This window comes from Microcebus murinus, chromosome 20 (assembly GCF_040939455.1).
Source record: "Microcebus murinus isolate Inina chromosome 20, M.murinus_Inina_mat1.0, whole genome shotgun sequence".
Classification (NCBI taxonomy): Eukaryota; Metazoa; Chordata; class Mammalia; order Primates; family Cheirogaleidae; genus Microcebus; species Microcebus murinus.
The window spans coordinates 24,185,074-24,208,102 of NC_134123.1; the positions used below are offsets into that span (position 1 = coordinate 24,185,074).

The window sequence follows — 23,029 nt, forward strand, 5'->3', positions numbered from 1 at the left end:
CAGATGGAGAATAGACCCTGTGAGTCACTAGTCCAAGCTCAGGCTGACGCCAGAGCCCCTGGGTTGGTGGCCAGGAGAGGTGACCAGTTAGGGAAGCCTGGGGGTGGCCTTTCCGTTGCGGGTTCTCCACGGGGTTGCCCAGGTGGGCAGAGGGAGTGGAAAGTGTGATGGGAACAGGGAGGTGCGGCAGGTAGGGGGTGGCTGGGGCCTAGAGGCCCTGCAAGCAGAGCTCTCCTACCTGGGGGTGGCTCCATGGTGGTGGGGGGGCATGCCTGGGCTTCAGAGGTTCAGATGGGGGGGAGGCAGGGGTGGCACAGGCCCCCCCTCTGCCCCAGGGCTGTACATACTCCCCCCTCTCCAAGCCCTGCCATCCCCAGGACACCCCCCGCCTGGTGGCTTTAGCGACCACCCTGTAGGCCCCGCCCCCTTGGGATCCGACCACCCCTCCTGCATTACAAACTTTGGTTTGGGGGACGTCTTTACGTTCATTTTATTTTTCATTTTGTACAGAGGAATATTCTTTTCAAAAGCGTCTTTTGACTGAAGTAACTTTTCTGGTGCTGTTGTTAACTTGTTCCTTTTTTTAATTTATTTTCCCACCGCGCCCTCCAGCTTCCTACTCACCTTCTCTCCTCGCCCCCGAGCCCTCCATCCCATCTGCACCACGTCGTTCCTTTTCTTTCTGTCGGTTTTTGGATAAATTCTCTTCTCCTCCCCACCCCCCCTCCACGCCATCCTCCCCTTGATTTAAATAGTCACTGCTACGAGTAACAAATGCACTGTGAAGATTCCAGTATTAATAAAGTGGTACTGTAATTAACACCTGCCTCAGCCTGGCGTCCCCACCCCTGCCTCTGCCACGCCCAGGGTGCCAGGCTGGGGGCAGCCACCCCAGCGGGCCGAGGCTCCCAGCCCCTCCACGTTCGCCCTTCCAGGTGCAAAGCAAACCAAACAGAACCAAAATAAAGCGGGGTGTTTAATAGAAAAAAATAAAAGGAGCTGGTAGAGCATCCCTTGTGGCAAGATGTGGCACTTGTCTCCCCTGGCACCCCCACCCACTGCCCAGGTGTACCTTGAGGACACATTCAGCACCCCCTTGGGCAGGGCCATGCCACCTGCAGGACCCCTCAGCCTCCAGCCATTCCCGGTGTGACCACGACAGGTACGGAGGGCAGGAAGCACAGCACGGCTCTGGCACAGGCTCTCCGTAGAAGGAAAGACCCTTTCCTAGGGTCCTCTCACCGGGGGTTCCCACTTCTGGAAGTCTCAGGCCCAGCAGGACGTGGTAACACACCTCATAGCCCTGGCAGGGTCCCCACACAGGCGGCTCAGGGCAGGCGACCTTCGCCCAGGGCATGGGGCTGCCGCGGCGGGGGGTACAACCAGGTGGCGTCACACTGCGGTGAGGGCTGGGGACTCCGCGTCGCGCAGTTCTGCCAGTTTAGGACGGAGCTTTGTTTACCTGCAAGGGACGAAGAAAAACACACCTGATTTTTCTAGCATGAGGGGGGCTACGGTTAAAGCCCCCTTCTCCACCAGACTAAGCCCCATGTCCTTGTCCCAGGGCCCATCTATGCTTCCAGCTGGGGCCTGTGGAGCAGAGGGCACGCCCAGGACGACCCTGGCTCTGCTCGTTCACCTGGCCCTGTCACCCACCCCACACCCAGGCCCCTGCCCCGTCCCCTGGCAGCTCCTTACAGCAGGAGCAGTACAGCAGCTCCATGACCCGGAAGCAGTTGTCCAACAGGGCTTTGGGCCGCACCAGCTTCAGGCTCAGCCCGGGGGTGTGCAGGACAGACAACATCGCTTCCACCTTGGGGCTGTCCTCCACATCCTGGAAGGGAGGAAGCCGTCAGGACCAGGCACGAGATGGCAAAAAGCGACGGGGTGCTTCCGCCCAGGCTGCCCCAAATCACAGGAAAGAGGACAGACTTCCTGGGACCAGGAGCCTGGGAACCACTTCTCAACTTCTCTGCAGACACCCGGAGGGGCCCAGATGCCACCCCCTCACCAAGACGCAACTCAGAAATGGTTTTGGAAATGGGCAGTGCTGATGGTTGCATAGCACTGCAAATTTAATTAATGCCACGGAATTTTATACTTAAAAATGGTCAAAAGGGCCAATTTTACGTCATAAAATGTGTTCCCTCCCAGCATAGCCCCCACTGTCTTCATCTGGGTTCTTGTTTCTATGGTTTTAAGGACACTACATGAAAGCAAGGGGGGAAACGTGGTACAAGAACAGTGAGTGGCCAGGCACAGTGGTTCACACCTAGAATCCCAGCACTTCAGGACGCCAAGGCAGGAGTCATTAGAGGCCAGGAGTTTGAGACCAGCCTGGGCAACAGCAAGAACCCGTCTGTACAAAAAAAAAAAAAACAATGCAGAATCCAAGCAATGTCTCACAACTAGATGAGGAGGTAGAATGAAGCCATAGAATCAGTAGGGGTTTTTTGTTTTTGGAGACAAAATCGGGCTCTGTTGCCCAGGCTAGAGTGTCATGGCATCAGCCTTACTCACAGCAACCTCAAACTCCTGGCTCAAGTGATCCTACTGCCTCAGCCTCCTGAGTAGCTGGGACTGCAGGCATGCGCCACCTAATGCCCAGCTAATTTTTTATATATATTTTTCTAGTTGTCCAGATAATTTCTATTTTTAGTAGAGATGGGGTCTCATTCTTGCTCAGGCTGGTCTTGAACTCCTGACCTTGAGTGATCCTCCTACCTTGGCCTCCCAAAATACTAGGATTACAGGCGTTAGCCACCACACCCGGCCCAGAGTTACTTTTTAAGAGACAGGATGTTGCTCTGTCACACACAGCCAGTAACTGTAACCTCAAGGTCCCAGGCTCAAGCAATCCTCCTGCCTCCTGCCTCAGCCTCCCGCATAGCCGGGACTAGAGGCAGGCGCCACCATGCACACCAGGCTAATTTTTCTACTTTTTGTAGAGATAGAGACCAGCCCAGGCAAGAGTGAGACCCCCCAACTTGTGACCTCAAGCAATCTCCCATCTTGGGCTCCCAGAGTGCTAGGATTATAGGCGTAGGCCACCGTTTCCAACCTTTTTTTTGAGACAGAGTCTCGCTTTGTTGCCCAGGCTAGAGTGAGTGCCATGGCGTCAGCCTAGCTCACAGCAACCTCAAACTCCTGGCTCAAGCAATCCTCCTGCCTCAGCCTCCCAAGTAGCTGGGACTACAGGCATTCGCCACCATGCCTGGCTAATTTTTTTTATATATATATTAGTTGGCCAATTAATTTAATTCTATTTATAGTAGAGACAGGGTCTGGCTCTTGCTCAGGCTGGTTTCAAACTCCTGACCTCGAGCAATCCGCCTCCCTCGGCCTCCCAGAAAGCTAGGATTACAGGCGTGAGCCACCTCGCCCGGCCCCAACCTTATTTTTAAGTAAAGTATATAGTTTACATTAAGGTTCGCCCTCTGTTTTGCGCAGTTCTGCAGGTTTTGACGAGCGCCTGATGGCACCTATGCACCATCACCATTGTACAAAATAGTTTCACTACCCTGAAAGCCTCCTGGGCTCCACCCATCCTCCCTTTGGCCCTGCCCCTGGCAAAGGGACCTTGTGGGGCAGACACAAAGTCAGAGGTTCGAGGACTGGCCCAGGATCCGGATCCCGAGAGGCAGGGCCTGGAGCAGTGTCTCGGGGGCACCTCCTGCCCCGCCAGCCCCGCGCAGCCCACTCGGTCAGCACGGCCACCTCTTCTTTCCATGGGCCCCTGTTCCCGCACCCCTCCTGTTTCTCCCACACCCCCTGGGATGGGCCCAAACTTTCTGGGCATTCACCGATCCCCTAGATGGCCCTGGGCCACACCCGCAGGCTCGCACACACGCGCATGCGCACAGCGGCCTCCGCACAGCTCACCCTGAGGCCCTGCCGGACGTCCAGCAGCAGCGTCTGTACCTCCTGCAGGTACTGCCAGGACGGGTGGTCCTTGAACAGCACGTCCTGCGCCGACTCAGCGGCGCTGAGACTCGCCAGGACCCACAGACACCGCAGCTCTCGCTCGCTCACCCGGGCCCTCCGCTGCGGACACGGGAGAAGTCGCTGGAACCCCCAGGAACGGGCTTCTCCGCCCCGCCCCCGCCCCCCGCCCCGGACTTGCCCTGCGCAGGGAGCAGGCTGCGGGCGTCTGCCCTGTTTGAGGGGCGGGGAAGGGTCCCCGGTCAGCAGCACAGCCTGCCTGCCGCGACCAAGACGCCCCTGTGGGGGTGGGGCACACAGGCGTCCCGGGAGGCAGGGGTGTCCCCAGCCCAGGAGGGGGCTCTCACTCACCAGCCTGGTGACGTTGGCGATGCGGAACACCCCCTCGTAAGGCACGCTGATCGTGTAGTTGATGGGGAAGTAGTGTTTCTGGGGAGGTACGAAAACCAACCACGAGGTCGGAGGCAGAAATGACTTAGAGAGGCTCCCCCCCGCCTCCCAAGATGAGTCCAGCTGGAGGAGAGCAGCCCAGGCCAGCCCTGTGATGGCACACATGGCCCTCTACAGAGAGGGTGTGCCTGGCTGTCACCTGGGGCAAAGAGACCTCACTTTCCTCGGGGACACAAGCAAGGTTAAACAAGACATACAGCTCCTGTTAAGGCAAAAGTTTCAAACCCGGGGGGTTTTGAAATACTTCAAAAAAGGTGTATTTATTCTGGGGGTAAAGATGTTCTATAACTTGTTAAGGTTGCACAACTCACAAAAACCATTCAGCTGTACACTTTCAATTGTATGCTATGGGAATTCTCTCTCAATAAATCTGTTTAAAAAAAAAATAAAGAAAAAAGGATAGCCAGGCATTGTGGTACACATCTGTAGTCCCAGCTACTCAGGAGGCTGAGGGACGAGGATCACTCAAGCCCAGGAATTTAAGACCAGCCTGGGCAACAAAGCAAGACCTCATCCCTTAAGAAAAAAAAAATTTGTTTAACATTTTAAAAAGAATTTTAAGACATACAGAGCAGCCAGGTGCGTGGCTCACACCTGTAATCCTAGCACTTTGGGAGGCTGAGGCGGGAGGATCGCTCGAGGTCAGCAATTCGAGACCAGCCTGAGCAAGAGTGAGACCCCATCTTTACTAAAAACAGAAAGAAATTAGCCAGACAACTAAAAATCTACATAGAAAAAAATCAGCCAGGCATGGCGGCGCATGCCTGTAGTCTCAGGTACTTGGGAGGCTGAGGCAGGAGGATCGCTTGAGCCCAGGAGTGTGAGGTTGCTGTGTGCTAGGCTGATGCCACGGCACTCTAGCCTGGGCAATAGAGTGAGACTCTGTCTCAAAAAAAAAACAAACCACATACAGAGCCACATGGGTGTCTCCACTCTACAAAAAGGACTAGGTCTTCATCTCCCCCTGCTGGTAAGTGCCTGGGGTTGCCCAGAGAGCTCCTAGAGTCCATTCCAGAGTCACAGGGCCAGTGCCACATGGATGTGGGGTCAAAGGTGAGATCAAGGATGGGCGGAGGCCCTGGGAGATGGCTGGAGAGGGGTCAGTACACACAGATCCGGCCCACAGGCTGTGTGTTGGACAAAGGCGTGGAAACGGGCCATGGTAAGATTGGGGCTGACACGGGTCCTAGAAGGGGCCCTGAATGTCCAAAGCCCTGTGCCAGGTGAGCCAGGGGCTGGGGAACAGGGACGCAGCTGGTGCCCATGTGGTTACCATGTACTGAAGCCGGTTCTTGTACTGCAGCTTGTCCCGTAGAAAGCCGGTGACGGCGCACTCCTCCCTCTGGGTCAGGGACCACACCTCCAAACCCTCCAGCGCCATACCAAGGAGGATGCCAAGATCTGTGGACCACACCCGACAAGAGCAGTGAGCCCCATGCACTGCACCCACATCGCCCCAGAACGCAAAGCTGAACGTGACTGTCACCTCTGTGCATGGGTTCCACGGACGTACGGGAGAGGCAGAGCCGGGCGCAGAACGGCAGGGACAGGCAGGCACGTGCAGTCCACACCAACTGTGTCCCCCCCCCCCACCAGCAGTATCCCTGGGAGGCACACCCTAGGGTCTCCCTACTCCTGGCCCCACGGGGCAGGCACAACCTCCCATCCAGGACAATCTCAGCCCCTCAGCTGGGGGTGACATATTTTCAGAGCCTTTTGCTAGATTTTCCATCCAGGGATTCCGGAGATGTGGATTCTGTTTCAATTCTACAAATGACGCTTTGGTCACCCAGGCCACTTCCTTCCCTGCTCTATGTGACCTTAACCTTCCTCTCATTTAAACACGCCTGCAGGCCCGCAGCGAGTTCCCAGATGGTCATTCTGGGATGCTAAGCAGGTCTCCCGCTGGGGGGTTCTCTTCCTGTAACAAATGAGCCCCTGACTTCTGAATCATTCCCCACTGCCACCACTGGGGGTCACTGTGACTTCAAAAACAGCCTTGGTGACTTCCGCAAGGCTGAACATACTTAAAAAATCTGAGAACTTGCAATAAATATGAGTAAGAGTTAAAAGTCCATCAGAGCAGAAAGAACAAAACATAATGGACTAGGAACCTATCCAAAAAAAAAATCAACCTCAGTAATAAGATAAAAATTCACATTAAAACAATCAGATGCCATTTTTCATCTATCCAAATGGAAAGAGGGGTGTGTGTATGTGTGTGTGAGAGAGAGAGAGAAATAGATAGGGTCCTGCTATATTGCCCAGGCTGGCCTCAAACTCCTGAGCTCAAGCGATCCTCACGCCTTCACCTCCTGAGCAGCTGGTGCCACCACACCCAGCTAATTGTGTTTCAATGACGCTGGCAAAGTGGTGAGACAGATGCTCTCATCCTAGAAAGCAATTTGGCAATTTTTGTTATTAATGGACTTAATAATGTCCACACCCTTCAAATCATTAGGCCTTAAAAATGCCCACACCCTTTGACCCACTAAACTCACTTCTAGGAATAAATACGAAGGAAAAGAGAGAGAGAGAGAGAGAGAGAGAAATAACCAATAGATGTGTAGGCAAATATTCACTCTGCAGTGTTATTTTGTAATAGTGAAAGTCTATAAATGCCTAGACAGTCCATAATAATAAATGTAGCCAATAAAAATCGCTTATCGAAGATGTGTTTCCATGATGAGAAAAACATAAGCTCAGCGAAGTCTAAAAACATGATTCAGCACTATCTGTGAACATAGCATGATTTTAATTTTGATCATTATATACATGTGTGCTTGGAAAACATGGTGAAAAGAAATATACTACATCTCCAAGGGAGATTTTAAAAAATGTTTCTCTTTACATTTGTAGGACATGTTTTATATTCTATAATCCATTTTATAGTTAGTCGAAATAAATAAACGGATAATTATTGCTTTTATTATTTATTTATTTATTTATTTTTCAAAATAGCCAAGCAGGCTGAGTCACCTCCCTGATCCACCCTGGTTACCAGGAATTACGGATCAGACTTTCCCCACTTACTTCCTGGCACCTCAAAGACTTTTGAACTCACAGCCCCGCTGGCCGGGGCCACACCACCTCCTCCAACCCCCTGTCCTGCTCTGTCCTGGGGCCCAGCCCTGGCCCCTGTGGGACCCCTCACTCAACTCAGACCCTCGGGACCAATCAGGTCCTGGGTCGTGTGTGGACAAGAGCCCTTCTGCCCTGCAGAACTCTGACAATCACATTTTTTTTTGCAAAGTTGTAAGTTTTCAATCATCTTGCATTTCCTCCCCTTCTCTCTCCTCCCACGTGCCTGACACAGTGTTGGGGCAAAGGAACAAACACACACAAACTGCGCCCAACGATTGCGCCTTCAAACATCTGCTCGTTTTCTGCCCGGTCTCTGAGTCGTAAACCCTCCCCGCTCGGCAATGGCCTTGCAGGTCAAGATCATTCCTGCTTCTAGGGTCCTGACACACACCCTGCCCTGCTTGGTGCCCTCTTCCAGGGCAGACCTCTTTCAAAGTCCCACCGAGATTCTTCACCCCATCCCCAACCCCCACCCCGGGGTCTCCCCTGCCTCCGCCACCCCCGCCACCTATCTCTGTCTCCAACACCACCTGCTCTGTTCGTCCACTACCCTTGACCTTGGCGTGTGAGTCCACAACACGGTTACCCACAGCATGGTCCAGCGCCCCAGACACTTCACACGCACAGGTCATCTGGGGTGGAGCCAGAGAACCTGCCTTTCTAGCAAGTTCCCAGGTAAGAAGCTCTTGCTACTGGCCGGGAACCACACTTTGAGAACCATGGATCTAGAGCAACAGTTGTAAGCTGGTATCCCAAGCAAGGGCCGCCTCTAGGGCACGGGGATTTCACGTAAAAATCCAATTTCATATTTTCTTTAAACATCATCGGTATCTCTGTCCACAGCGGGTCTGCTGTGTCATGTGGCCGTCACCACCAGCTTCCCACGCCTTCCCCCAGTCCTACGCCAGCCACCCTTCTGTGTCCCGTTCTGGGGCCCTCAGGGCAGGGATCATGCTTTGCAGTGACACTGAGCCTCTCGGCCTGGCACAGAGGGACACACGACCACTTCACAAACAGTGTCCATAGACATCTGCCTTTCCCCAAACTGGGCAGCCCTCCTCTAAGGCTGCAGCTGACCACCGTTCCCAATTTTAAGTTCTTTGCTGTCTCTACCCAGAGAAACAGGCTGACGAACAGCGGACCAGGCAGGGACAGCAGAGCCGTGAGCTAATCTCAAGGCCACTCTCCCCTGCAGTCTCTGCACCCCGGGAGCTCCACAGCCAATGCAACTCCTGACCCTGGTCAGAAGGCCACCCTGTCCTGTCCCATCCCCCCCCCTCCAGGGTTAAGGACCCAGAAGCCAGAAGAGGAGGCTGAAGAAAGGTCAGTGCAAGCCGCCTTCCTGGCTCCCTGGCCTGGAGCAGGTGTCGGGGGGACCAGCCCTCTCCCTGAGATGACCCCTTGTGCAATAAGAAATGAGGCTTGACGCCACCTCCCCTAGGGACCAAATCTGAGCCTGTGTGGTGGGTTCCATAGCCTTCCCTGCCCCTAAATCCACAATCACCTGGAACCTCAGAAAGTGACCTTGTTGGGAAATATGGTCCTCACTTACAAAATTAAGTGAACGATCTCAAGGTCATCCTGGATTTAGGGAAGGCCCAAAGTCCAGTGACCTGTGTCCTTGTAAGATGAGGAGAGGGCACAGGGACACACAGAGTGAAAGGCACAGGAAGGCAGAGGCAGATCAGAGCGATGCTGCCACAAGCCAAGGAGTGCCCGGAGCCACCATGGGCTGGGAGAGACCAGGAAGGCTCCAGCCTCCTCTAGAGCCTTTTGGAGGGAGCAGCCCTGCCAGTTTCACACTGGGCTCCAGAGCTGTGAGAGACGTTCCCCAGCACCCAGCCCCTCTGGCTCCCCCACCCTGGCCAGTCCTGCCAGAAGGTGGTCACAGCAAGTCCTACAAGCACCGCCAGACTGATGTTCAAAAGCTGGGTGACCCCCAAGCACCAGGCCCACCCCCTGGCTCTGTAATCCTCCAGGTCACCCCATTACAAGGAGGCCACACTCCCTGCCTGGCTTTCAGAGCCTCGGTCACCTGGGCCCAAACCAGCGCCCCAGCCTGGCCTCTCAGGGTCCCAGGCTGAGCCTTTGCCCACAACGTCCCCTCTGCCTGGAGCGCCGTCCCCACCACCCCAGTGTCCCTGTGCGGTGGACACTTTCCTGCTCGTGAGGTCATTCCCAGGAGAGCACCTCACCCACACGCTGCCCCTGCTCATGACCTGGTCGCTTCCGGAACACTCGGTCCAGCTGGCTCCTCCCGCCTGTCCAGAATGTCCTGCCACTGTGCCTCGAGGGCCAGGGTGGACCCCATTCTTCTCCGAGTCCCCTGTAGGCTCAAAGCCCGATGTCCAGCAGCCCCTGAGTGCTCAGCTCCGTGCCAGGCAGTTGAGACAGAGGCATGAGACAGACAAGGTCCCTGTTGTCATGGCAGTGACTCTCCAGCAGGCACGTGGGCGGCACCAGAAAAATGTGCTGAATTGGAGTCAATTACATCGAATCTTGGAGACCGGAGAGATCTCGGTCTGGCCTCCCACCCAGCAGGCACGAGAGGCTTCCAGATCCCTTTTTCTCTGTCCTCATTTCAACTTATTTTTCTTTTTACTGACAACACTATTATCTTTCTGCTTTTAAGTTTTGTTCAATCATGCACGGAGGGGCAGAGGGGAATAGGCTGCCTCTTCCCCAGGCACCCGGCACACTTCTCCCACGGGTCTTGGGTCCCGGGCACCTTCACGTGTCCCTGCCCCACCCCCACTGGCCACACCCAGGGAAGCTGGAAATGCTCTCGGCCACCGCTGCCTCCACCCAGCAAAGGTGCAATGCCGACACCTGCCCCATCCTACAGCCACCCCCCCAGACTGCGCCCACCAGCCCGAGCTTCACACCCTGCACGCCTGGGGTCAGCCACAAACAGGGCTGAGGGCAGCCGTGGGAGTCCCCGGGGCACCCCCGCCGTCAAGCTGGGAAGCATCTCGACTTCTCACCAGCAAGATGCCCTGGTTGCTATGGTTACGGCAGAGCCCAGCTCTGGACCAAGACCGCCAGGGCAGGTCCCCAGGGACCCCCCGGTACTCACAGCGTAGCCAGGCGAAGCCCCGGGGCATGGTGGTGCGCTGCGGTCCCCAGAGAGCAGAGGCGCTGTCCCCAGCGGTGTGTCCACAGAGGCCCGAGCGGGGCCTACATGGCCTCGGGTCGGCAAAGGTGGCCACCAAGTCGGAGAAGGGCTGGCCCTGCAGGAGCAGCCAGGCAGCAGAGAGGGCAGGTGGTCCTGGGGCAGCGGCCGCCCTTATCTGCCTGGCAGCATGGAGGACAGCCGGGGGGCGGCGGCGGAGAGCCCCATGGCACCCGGGAGCTGGTCTGAGATGCAGCCTCCGGGTCTCCCTTCCCGAGGAGGAGACAGTCCCCGGCAGGCCCCTTGGAATCTGGGGCCGGGTGGCGCTTTCTCTGATTTCTCCGACTGCAGCTGCTCAGTGTGAAATCTGGCTCTGGAAAGAGAAAGGAGGAGAGAGACCGATTATATAAGAGCAGCGCCGCCACTCAGCCACCAGCCCCAGGCACCGAGGCTCCTCCGAGCTCGCCGCACCCGGGGACCACCCTGCCCTGGCGGCTGCCCCTCAGGGACACGCTCAGACGCCAGTAGCGACTTCAGAGCAGCCAGCAGCTGCCCCAGCCCAGGAGTGAGTTACGGTGACACCAGCTGGCAGCCCTGGGCCTGAACAAAAGCAGGACGGGGACTGCACAGGCGGTGTGGGCTCCCACGTCACCGGGGCTTCCAGAAGGAGGTGAGATTCCAACCTTCCATGGATGACTCTGGCCACAGGGGAGATTTAAAAAGCAGATCATTCACCCTCTACTCAACTTCACACTTAGTCCTGTCCTCCGATTATCCCCAATCCACTTCCCTCTTAGCAGGGTTGCCAGGTAAGATACTGAGCATTTGGTTAAATTTGAATTTTCAGATAAACCACCAATATTATTTTTAGTATGATAGTATCAGCAATGCTTTAGCATAAGTATATCCCAAATAGTGCATGGGATAGACTTATGCCAAAAAAGTATTCATTTGCAATTCATTCATAATTCATCTGCAATTCCAAACTAATGGGGAGTCCTATTTTCTAGACTTAGCAACCTTATGATAATAACAGGGTAGCTCTTCCTGAGAGCTCATTATGTGCTAGGCCAGGGCTCAAGTCTTTTTTTTTTTTCTGGTGAAACCTTCAGTCCAATGGGCTCAAGTCTTTATATTCATTGAATCCTCACAACAATTTTATGGGACCATAAAATCTCAGCTCATCAATGAGGAAATTGAGGTCCAGAAAGGTTAAGACAGTCGTCCAAGGTCACACAGCTTCTAACACGTGGGTCAGGAATTCAAACCCTGCCTGCTGGCAGACAACCCTACAAGTCGCCACAACAGGGGGCTCAGGCTCTCAAAAGGTCATCTCATCTATCCCGCACTGAACTCTGCGGGGGCGTGGACTGTTGTCCCCATTGTGCAGATAAGGACGAGTTAGCAGCAGAGCCAGCCCTGAAGTTCAGTTTCCTACCAGGTGCTATTCCATCCCCTTGCCCCCACCCTGGCTCCCCTCTGGTCAGGGGAAATGCCCACAGGTTGGTGGCGTAAGAGGACAGTAGGTTATGATTTGGGGAACTTCTCCTTTTCAACATCCGTGGTGTCCCCATAGAATGTACCAGAAGTACTGGCCCTTAGCCTCAGAGGTTCCCAGCAGACAGAGAAGGCCTCATACAGAGAATACAGGTTGTTCAAATTCACCCCTCGTGTGGGGTCACCCTGAATCTCAGCCCCAGCCTGCTTCCTCCTCCTCCTCCTCTCCACTACCCCAACGCACCCTAGCATCACTACAAACACTAACCTACCTGTAACTTTTAGCTGTCATTAGTTTGTAGGGCTTTTTTAGGGGATGGAAGGATAATTTACATGCAGTAAAATTCACCTTTTGCAGTGTACTACCCTAAAAGCTTTGGCTAATTCATTGAGTTGTATAACTGTTACAGTAATCAAGACACAATACACTTCCATCCGCCCAAACAATTCCCTCCTGCAGCTTTGCCATCTCCTCCTCCCACACCCCCGCCCCCGCCCCAGGCAGCAACTCATTTGTTTTCTGTCGGGCACTTTCGCCTTTTCCAGAATGTCAGACCAACTAGATCGTGGTGTGTAGCCACGTGTCTGGCTCTTCTGCTTCGCATGCTGGGTTCGGGATTTGGCCACGCTGTCCACGTGTCAATACAGACTGTCCTCCACTTAGGATAAACCCATCACTATTACATACCCACAATCATGATTTAAAAAAAACAAAGAAAATACACTTACTACCCCTAACCTGCCAAATGTCACAGCTTAGCCTAGCCTAGTCTAGTCTACCTTTAAAGGTGCTCAGAACACTTCCATGAGCCTACCGTTGGGCAAAATCACCCCGCATAACGCCTATTTTATAATAAAGTGTTGAGTATCTCTGTCATTTATTGAATACGTAAATTGCATTGAAATTGCTTTGGTTTTGCACCATCATAAAGTCAAAAATCATACGAATTGCCATAAGTCAGGGACACCTGCAGTTGGTTCCTTGGCCTTGTCGACCAGTGTTCTGTCACACGGACAGGTCACTGCTTCTGCCAGTTGAAGGACATCGGGGTTGTTTCGGGTTTTTTTGTCTGTTTCCTGGGTTTTGATGATTATGAATGAAGCCACTACAAGCCTCCGCACACGGGTTCTGGTGTGGATGGAGGTTTGTCTCTCTCAGGGGCCTCTCTGCAACTCAGTTGTGTCCTGTGGCCCCTCAGACCCTCCGGGCTGTGCATGCTGGGCACCGGTGTCTGGCCAGGGGTTCCCTGTCATCACATCCCTCAGCTCCCTGCCATGCATGGGACCGTGGCTTCCTCAGCATAGACCTCCCTGCAGGTACCCGCCACAACCCGGCTCTCCCGACAACCTCCTCACTCAGAAAGCCCCAAGGCAGGCGCCAGCACTGAACTCACCACACATCTGGGACCTCCAGACCCTGACGGAGAAGCCGAGGAAATGAGAATGGGGTCACGATCATCTTCACGCCACCCTATGCCATCCTCAACCTGGACACCATCTATGTCCCACCCTCAGGCCCCTCCAAAATGAGGGAACATGAGAAAGCTCAAGGAGGACACAAAGTGACTGTCACCTTGTGATGCAGGAGCCAGAGCTCAAAGAGACAGATGTGGCCCCAAGGCCACAGGAGCCCCCACCCCCTGGCAAATGAGGCCTAACCAGTGGCCTGTGAGCCATCTATCCCCAGTAGAGAGGCCTTCCCCAATTCTGGGAGGGCCTGGGCCTGCCTCTATTTCTTTACCTTTATCTCTGTCTCTCCATCTCTGTCTCTATGTCTATTTCTCTGTCTCTGTATCTTTGTTTCTGTCTCTCCGCCTCTGTCTCTGTCTCCATCTGTCCCTCTCTGTCTCTATGTCTATTTCTCTGTCTCTGTCTCTCTCAGAGGTAGGGATGGGGAGGGTGAAGAGTTGAGAATGTGCCTCTCCCACCCCACCCCACCCCACGTTTCCCCCTGGGGCTCATGGCAGTCACGGAGAAGCTCATGCAAGGGAAAAGTTGTGCAAGAAAGTCAAAGTTGGCGCAGTTTTCGACATAGCTCGGTGGTGAATAGCATTTTCAGAGTCATAATAGCAAGTAAAAAATGAGTGTTCGTTTCACCAAATCATGACTTAAGGACACTGGGATACAAGGGTCAGGGAGAAGGCAGGTGCGTGGGGAGGAGGAGGAAGAGGGGGGAAGTCAACGGCAAGGTGCACACGCTATTCAGAGGAATTAATTTTTTAAATTATTAATTGAAAATTAATTTTTTTAAGTTGAAAGTCCTGTATCTGAGAAGTAGGAACTGGGGAGAAAGGAAGAGGCAGAGGCCTACTAGTGTTTGTAACGTCACATTGAACTATTTAACTCTTTAGTTCAGGTCCAGATATAACTGACTTAAAAAAAATAAAAACTGAGCCGGGCACGGTGGCTCACGCCTGTAATCGTAGCACTCTGGGAGGCTGAGGCGGGCGGATTGCTCGAGATCAGGAGTTCGAAACCAGCCTGAGCAAGAGCAAGACCCCGTCTCTACTATAAAGAGAAAGAAATTAATTGGCCAATTTATATATATAAAATTAGCCGGGCATGGTGGCGCGTGCCTGTAGTCCCAGCTACTCGGGAGGCTGAGGCAGGAGGATTGCTTGAGCCCAGGAGTTTGAGGTTGCTGTAAGCTAGGCTGACACCATGGTACTCACTCTAGCCTGGTCAACAACCAAGACTGTCTCAAAAAAAAAATAAAAAATAAATAAATAAAAATAAAAACTGCATTAAAAAAGGAATTTCAAATTTCTGTGCTAGACCTGTGTTGATATTCACCCAGCTCATGTGCAAGAACCTGCTCGCTCTGGGCACTTCACTGTCCCCTCCTTTCCACAGACACCTACTTTGCTTCTTCTGTTCCCTGACTGAGAACCAAGACCACCACCCCAGGGACAGAGCAATGGATCCAACTGGATCCTGGCAGTTCACTCCAGAGCCTGTGCCCAGCCCTGGGGTGGTGGTGCAGTTTCATGTTCAGGACACACACAACAGAGACCCCCAAGCACCTACTGTGTCAGCAGTGTAACAAATCACCCCAAAGTACAGTGGCTGAGAACAACACTCAGTTATTACTTTTCATGAACTATAGGTTGGCTGGGGCTTGGCTGACCAGGGCTAGGCTGTGCCGACCTGTTCTGGGCTGGGCTGATCTGGGCTGGCCTCGCTCATGCTGGTGGGCTGGAGGGTGCTGGCTGCTCTAGGTCAGCCCGATCTGGGATAACTCATCCTCCAGCAAGCTAGCCTAGGCTTGCTCTCACACAGCAGAAGCAGCTTCCAAGAAATCAAGCAATGGAGTCAAGGCCTCGGCTCAGAATCCTAACACCATCACTTCCATCACATTCTATTGGCCAAAATGGATTCAAGGGGGGTGGACGGCAGACGGATGCAACCTCTTGATGGAAAGAGTTGCAAAATATGCACAGGGCATGGATGGATGGCTGTGTGGATGGATGGCTGTGTGGATGGATGTGCAGAATTGGCACCACTTTTGCAACCAATCTATTACACCCATCCGGAACACTGTCCTCCCCAAAGAGGCCAGGCATGACCTAAGAGTCCCACAGTCACCAGGCCACCCAACCTCATCCTCCGCCTGTGAGGCAGGCCACCCTGCTGCCGAAGAACGTGGGGGTGCACAACAAGAAGCATTTACAAGAGTGAGTCACAGACGTTCTGTACGAGGAGGAGGTGGAATAAAAACAGAACTGAGTTTAGGCCACAGGAAAAGGGAGACAGACAAAAGCAGAAACAAGAATTTTCTATTCTGGTTAATGCCATCAGCCTAGGATCTACACTTCTGAGTAACCTCACACCCACCACCCCTGCCCTACCAGTAAGTACAACTAGGATTCCAGACCTGGGGCTTGTGAATTACACAAGACCACACCTGCCCACAACTAAGGTGTCTCACTCAGAGAGGTGGCCTGTGTCGGACCGGCTAGCAGCCCTGGCTCCCATTCAGAACAGGTCCAATCTGGAAAGGCATCTCTGGGCCTCCACCCTTGACTGTGTGGGCTTGGCCATGTGACTTGCTCTGACCAATGGGACACACTTGGGCATCAGGACTTTCCCTCTCTTGCTGCCAGGAGGCTTCACATCAAGTCAATAGTGCAGGCAGCCTCCCAGGGGAGGTGATGCGGAGGCCACAGACATTTGAGAGGCCATCTAAGACCAGCTGGCCCCAGCCTTAGTCAGCCCAGAGTCCCAGTCCATCCACAGAATGACAAATAATAACTATTTTAAGCCACAAAGTTTTGGAGTGGTTTGTTCCATAGCAAAAGCTAATTGATACAGCATGAAGGTGCCTCATCTCTGCAAAATGATCTGTAAGCAGCTGGATCAAACCCAACCCAAAGCATCTTCTGGGAGGGGGGTCAGATGGCTCCTCTCTGCAGTCTGAAGCTCGGTCAGGAGGCCCTTTGGGGACAAAGGTTGCCATCATAGCTCTAGGGCCCAGCTCAGGATGTTTAGTCGGAAGGTAAACTTTCTAGAATTCAAGACTTTTGTTCCCCCTCTGCCATATTTGATTTATTTTTTGCAACTTTTTATTATGGAAATTGTTGAACCCAAGCAAGATAGAATAGTATAATGGACCTCCATGTTGCCATTACTCAGTTTCAAAAAAATCATCAATATTATACCAGGCACAGTGGCTCCTGCCTATAATCCCAACACTATGGGAGGCTGAGGTGGGAGGATCACTTGATGCCAGAATTTCAAGACCAGCCAGGGCAACACAGCAAGACCCCATCTCTACAAAAAATAATAAAAATGAGCCAGCATGGAGGTGCTCACCTGAAGTCCTAGCTACTCAGGAGGCTGAGCCAGGAAGATCCCTTGAGCCCAGGAATTCGAGGCTACAGTCAGCTGTGATGGCACCAGCCCGGGCAATAGAGCAAGACTCAGTGTCAAAAAAAAAAAAAAAAAAGGTTGGGCGCGGTGGCTCACGCCTGTAATCCTAGCACTCCGGGAGGCCAAGGTGGGAGATCACTTGAACTCAGCAGTTCAAAACCAGCCTGAGCAAGAGTGAGACCCCATCTCCACTAAAAATAGAAAGAAATTAATTGGCCAACTAAAAGTACATATAGAAAAATATTAACCAGGCATGGTGGCACATGTCTGTAGTCTGAGCTACTTGGGAGGCTGAGGCAGAAGATCGCTTGAGTCCAGGAGTTTGAGGTTGCTACGAGCTAGGCTGACGCCACAGCACTCACTCTAGCCCAGGCAACAGAGAGACTCTGTCTCAAAAAAAAAAAAAAAAAATTATCAATATTCTGTCATTCCAGTTTCACCCATACCCCAATTTTTTTCCTGGAGTATTTTAAACCAAATCTTGGACATGCCATTTTGATACCCCCCCCAAGTTAATAACTCTTTAATATAATTCAATATGGAATCCACATTTGACTTTCCCTGGTTATTTTTAAAATGTCTCTTTTTAAGTTGCTGTATTGGAATCAAGAGCCAACAATCTGGCCCATATGGTACGCTTGATTGACGTGTTTCTGAAGTCTTTTTTCTTTTTTTAATTAAGATATAATTCATCTGCCATAAAATATACCATTTTAAAGTGTCCAATTCAGGGGAGGAGGTCTAGTACACTCATATAAATTTGTGCAGTGATCACCACTATCTAATTCCAGAACATTTTCATCATCCCAAAAATAAACCCTGTATTCATCAGCAGTCACTCCCCGTTTCCTCTACCCCCACCCACCACCCCTGGCAACCACTCATATTCTTCCTGTCTTTATGGATTTGCTATTCTGGTCACTTCATACAAATGGAATCACAGAATATGTGATCCATTATGACTGGCTTCTTTTACTTAGAATATCTCCAAGGGCTCATTCATCCTGTAAGACGTTATGAACTGAATGTTTATATCCCTCCGAAATTCGTATGTTGAAGCTCTAACCCCTAATGTGGGGGTATTTGCAGAAGAGACCACTGGGAGGTAATTAGGGTTAGATGAGGTCACAAGGGTGGGGTCCTCATAGTAGGATTAGTGCCCTTATGAGACCTCATTCTCAAAAGCTTCAATGAGTACAAAAATAAAAAGTTAGAAAATGAAGGAGTAATTACATAAATAAAATTTTAAAAAAAGAAGAGACATCAGAAAGCTCCCCCACTCTTCTGTGTTTATACAAAGAGGAGGTCATGTGAACACACACTGAGAAGGTGGCCGTCTGCAACCCACAGGGAGAGCCCTCACCAGAAACCAACCATGCTGGCACCCTGATCTCATACTTACAGAACTGTGAGAAAACAAATTTCGGTTGTTTAAGCCATCCAATCTGTGGTGTTTTATCATGGCTGCCCAAGCAAACTAAAACGTAGCATGTGTCACATAGCATGTATCCATACTTCGTTCCTGTTATTGTCAAACAATGCTCCATTGCATGAATATACCACATTTCCTTTGTCCATTTATCAGTTCATGAACATTTCAGTCATTTTCACTTTTTTGGCTATTATGAATAATACTGCTACAAACATTCATACACAAGTTTTGTGTGGACATACATTTTATTGCATGTATTTATTTTCGAGACAGGGTCTGGCAACAATCATAGCTGTATGTAAACTTGAGCTCCTGGGCTCAAGCAATCTTCCCACCTTAGCCTCTCAAAGTGCTAGGATTACAGGTTAGAGCCACTGTGCTCAGCCTGGACATATGTTTTCGACTCTCTTGGGTACATACCTAGGAATGGAATTGCCAAGTAGTATGGTAACTCTGTGTTTAACTTCTTGAGAAACCGCCAGGCCACTTTCGAAAGCAGCTGCACCATTTTGCATTCCCACCAGCAGAGCATGAGAGTTCCAATTTCTTCACTTCCTCCTCAATGCTTGCTATTATCTGTCTTTGTTTTTTTTTGTTTTTTTTTTTCATTTTATTTTTTTTTGAGACAGAGTCTCGCTTTGTTGCCCAGGCTAGAGTGAGTGCCATGGCGTCAGCCTAGCTCACAGCAACCTCAAACTCCTGGGCTCAAGCGATCCTCCTGCCTCAGCCTCCCGAGTAGCTGGGACTACAGGCACACGCCACCATGCCCGGCTAATTTTTTTTTCTATATATGTTAGCTGGCCAATTTATTTCTTTCTATTTATAGTAGAGACGAGGTCTCGCTCTTGCTCAGGCTGGTTTCGAACTCCTGACCTCGAGCGATCCGCCCGCCTCGGCCTCCCAAAGAGCTAGGATTACAGGCGTGAGCCACCGCGCCCGGCCTTTTCTATATATTTTTAATAGGCCAATTAATTTCTTTCTATTTTTAGTAGAGACGTGGTCTTGTTCTTGCTCAGGCTGGTTTCGAACTCCTGACGTTGAGCGATCCTCCTGCCTTAGCCTCCCAGAGTGCTAGGATTACAGGCGTGAGCTACCAGGCCTGGCCCTTTCCCCAGTTTTCAAAATGGTTTGTTCTTTTGATATCATAGCTAAGAAAATTTTGCCTAACTCAAAGTAACAAAGATTTTTTGAGACAAGGTCTTCCTATATTGCCCAGGCTGGTCTCGAACACCTGGCCTCAAGCGATTGTCCTGCCTCATCTTCCCAAAGTACTAGGATTACAGGTGTGAGCCACCATGCCTAGCCACTCCTAGGTTTTCTCCTAGAAGTTTTGTAATTTTAGGTTTTACAGTAAAGTCAATGATCCATGTTAAGTTAATTTTTGTATGTGGTAAGGGGTGAGGGTGACATTAAATTTTTATATATATGTATTTTTCACTAAATACATACCCGTGGAAAAAAATTCATATGCACGCGTGCACATACGTGTCCAGTAGTTTCCACGGCGTTGGTCAGGAAGCCTTGTTCGCCATCTTCCCCAAGTCTGACTTTTCTCAGGGACTGAGAGGATTAATTCTCACAGTTGCCACAAGGAGAAAAAGGTATAATCCTTTTGCTACACTGTAAAGCAATTGGCGAGTGGTCAGCACTCAATAAATACCAGTTAGTTCTCAGATTTTGCTAACTGCTTTTCTGTGGTTTGGCATTTAGGTTGTTTCCAGTTTGTTTTTTTTTTTTTCTTTGCAGTGTAAACAGCAATGCAATGGATATTCTAGGCATACAGCTTTTTTTCTTCCTTAAATTTATCTTAGGGTGTATTTCTGGATTTTTCTGCATATTACAAATGAGTGTTAAAAGTGTTTGGATCCGTGCACTCTGCCAGAAGCCCTGGGTGGCTTTTAAATTAGCTCTGCTTCCAACCAGAGAGCTCCCTGGGAGATTTAAGAACTGGGGTCATTGCCTCCCTGGGGACACTTTCCTGTCCACTGACCCCCTGTGACCTCTGGACCCCGATCAGAGGGTTCCCATCCTCCCTACACTGCATGTCCTTTCCCATGATACTGTTTTGTCATTTATTTACCTTTTAGCCTCCCCCACTGGCTTATGTCCCTCTTACTGGAATCACGATTTATAAGTCCCCAGTGCAGTGCCTACACATAGTAGGTGCTTAATAAATGTTGACTGTAAGGACAGTGTCCAATGTGGCTTCATTAGTACTGCTGCTGGGCCTGTGGACTTCTTAGAGACGAGCTTACAGATAACAGCATTTGTTTAGGACCATGGCGGTGGTCGTCCATGGATTCCACGTCATCCCATCATTTAGACAATCTTCTCGAAGTGCAGCTCCTGGGCCCTGGTTGACGTGGTGGTATATGGTACCTGGATCCTGCAGTTCATGGCGTTGAATCCCCAAGTGAGGAAATTACTTTCCAGTTCTTTCTGAACCTCTTTCTTATTTCTCTAGGACAGGGTTTCTCAACCTTGGCACTATTGACATTTGGGGCCAGAAAATTCTTTGTGGTGGGGGAGCTGTCCTGTGCCTTGTAGGGGGTTTAGCAGCACCACTGGCCTCTGTGCTCTAGACAATGCCAGAAACATCCCCACCCCCACTTGTGGCAACCAAAACTATCTCCACCCATTGCCAAATGTCCCCCATGGGCCCCAATCGCCCCCTATTGAGAATTACTGGTCTAGGAGAAAAGCTAAGCTTGTTGCAAATACATTTTAAACACCTCTTTAACCCTTGCCAGGCTCCTTTTTCCAAAAATGAGAGAGCAGGTCCCTGGCTCTGAGCCTTTAGCAGGCAAAACTGTCTCACCAGGATTTTTCAACATTGTTTAGTTTTTTCCTTGAAATTGCCCTCTCAGCTGGACAAGTGAAAACTGTTTTTATGAAAGTGTTATAAAGTTTTCTTTACAAATAAATTGAAGTAAAAAAGGCGAATGAATACAGAGCAATCCATCTCAGTATAGGTAAATGTGTGGAGTCCAACAGTCTTGGGGTAGACACCTGACTCGAAGTTAGGAAATGCTGAGTAGGGCGCCTTCTTGTTTTGGTGATTCTGACACCCGTAAGTGCTGGGGCGGATTGTAATGTTTTGCCTCATCTGAGATAACGCTGCGGCTTGGGAGATGCCCCCCAGGATGTGGCATATCACCAAGCTTCCCAAATGTGCTGATGCTGATCACAGACAGGTGGCACCCCCCAAAAATGTAGGTGCTGCTTCGGGTGTTTGGACCCAGGGGTTGGCCTTGATTAGCATCATTAATGCCTTCGGGTCATACGAGCAAGGGCAGTGCATTGAGAAGCCAGCCAATCCTGTGTGAGAGGCAGGCATTTGAGAATAAATCACACAGGCCTGGAGATGATCTGATTTCCGAGAGAGGCCATGTGTAGGAGGAACAATATTTCTTCCGTATCGGACATCTTGGCAAAGCTGTTGATAGACTACTGCCTCTGCTTGCCTCTTGGGCGAAGACTTGATCAGGGCTGGGCGAGGTAGGTCATGCCTGTAATCCTGGCACTCTGGGAGGATCGCTTGAGTGACCCGCTTGGGCAAAAGCAAGATGCCCCTCTCTACTAAAAAGTAGGAAGTAATTAGCTGGGTGTGGCGGTGTGTGCCTGTAGTTCCAGCTACTTGGGAGGCTGAGGCAGGAGGATCGCTTGAGCCCAGAAGTTGGAGGTTGATGCCACTGCACTCCAGCCAAGGTAACAGAGTGAGATTCTGTCTCCGTACCCCCCTCCCTAAAAGAGAGATTTTATCAGAAAGTAAGGTAAAGTTAGAAAAGTGTTTTTGAGCAAGGAATGATTGAAAAGCACTCAGTACCAGAAGAGGTAACAGAGAACTTCTGTGCAGCTGTGTGGATAGCAAACTTGAACAGGCTGAAGTGAAAGTAAGATAAAGGAAATACGTTTGATTGGTTAGAGTCAGAAGACCTTAGTGAGAGGTTGGTGGCGATTTCTGATTGGTAAAGTCACTGGTTTCATTATACTGTCCACAGTGGGCTTCAGTTTGCTTCTGTAGGAACTTGAAGCATGGAAGCCACAGCAGCCTAATAGCATCCCAATTTTTTTTTAAATTTATTTTTTACTATTTTGTAGAGATAGGGTCTTGCTATGTTGCCCAGTCTGGTCTCAAATTCCTAGCCTCAAGTGATCCTCCTATCTATACCCTTAGACAGTGACATTTACATCAATTATACTTCAATAAGCCTGATTTAAAATATAACTTCGTGGCTGGTGTAGGGGCTGGTGCCTGTAATCCTGGCATTTGGGAGGCTGAGGTGGAAGATCACTTAAGCCTAGGAGTTGGAGGTTGCAGTGAGCTAGGATGATGCTGTTGCACTCTAGACCAGATGACAGAGCAAGACCCTGTCTGAAAAAGAAACAAAACACCCAATACAAATGGCCAATAAGCACATGATAGTCAGCCACCATTAGTTGTCATGGAAATGCCAATCAAAACCACGATAGGAGGCAAATCAAAACCACTCCATACCAACTAGGGTGACCATAGTCAAAAAGACAGATAAGGCCAGACATGGTAGTTTACGCCTGTAATCCTAGCACTCTGGGAGACCAGGTGGGAGGATTGTTTGAGCTCAGGAGTTTGAGACCAGCCTGAGCAAGAGCGAGAGACCCTG

At 51.0% G+C, this 23,029-nt stretch overlaps 1 protein-coding gene across 3 annotated transcripts in view; it reads right to left on the reverse strand.

The window, feature by feature from the left end:
* Positions 1–958: 958 nt before the first annotated feature.
* IL34 (interleukin 34) overlaps positions 959–23,029 on the reverse strand; it is a 57,185-nt gene continuing 35,114 nt past the window's right edge. For 2 of the 3 annotated variants that reach the window (XM_012772442.3, XM_012772443.3), the window contains exons 2-7: positions 10,553–10,961; positions 5,666–5,793; positions 4,294–4,371; positions 3,883–4,044; positions 1,699–1,834; positions 959–1,462 (exon numbers count right to left, since the gene is read on the reverse strand). In XM_012772442.3, the coding sequence (XP_012627896.2) occupies positions 1,329–1,462; positions 1,699–1,834; positions 3,883–4,044; positions 4,294–4,371; positions 5,666–5,793; positions 10,553–10,580 (666 nt within the window). In that variant the 5' untranslated portion in view covers positions 10,581–10,961 and the 3' untranslated portion in view covers positions 959–1,328. The remainder of the gene's footprint in view (positions 1,463–1,698; positions 1,835–3,882; positions 4,045–4,293; positions 4,372–5,665; positions 5,794–10,552; positions 10,962–23,029) is intronic. The other variant, XM_075995785.1, reaches the window with a different exon arrangement.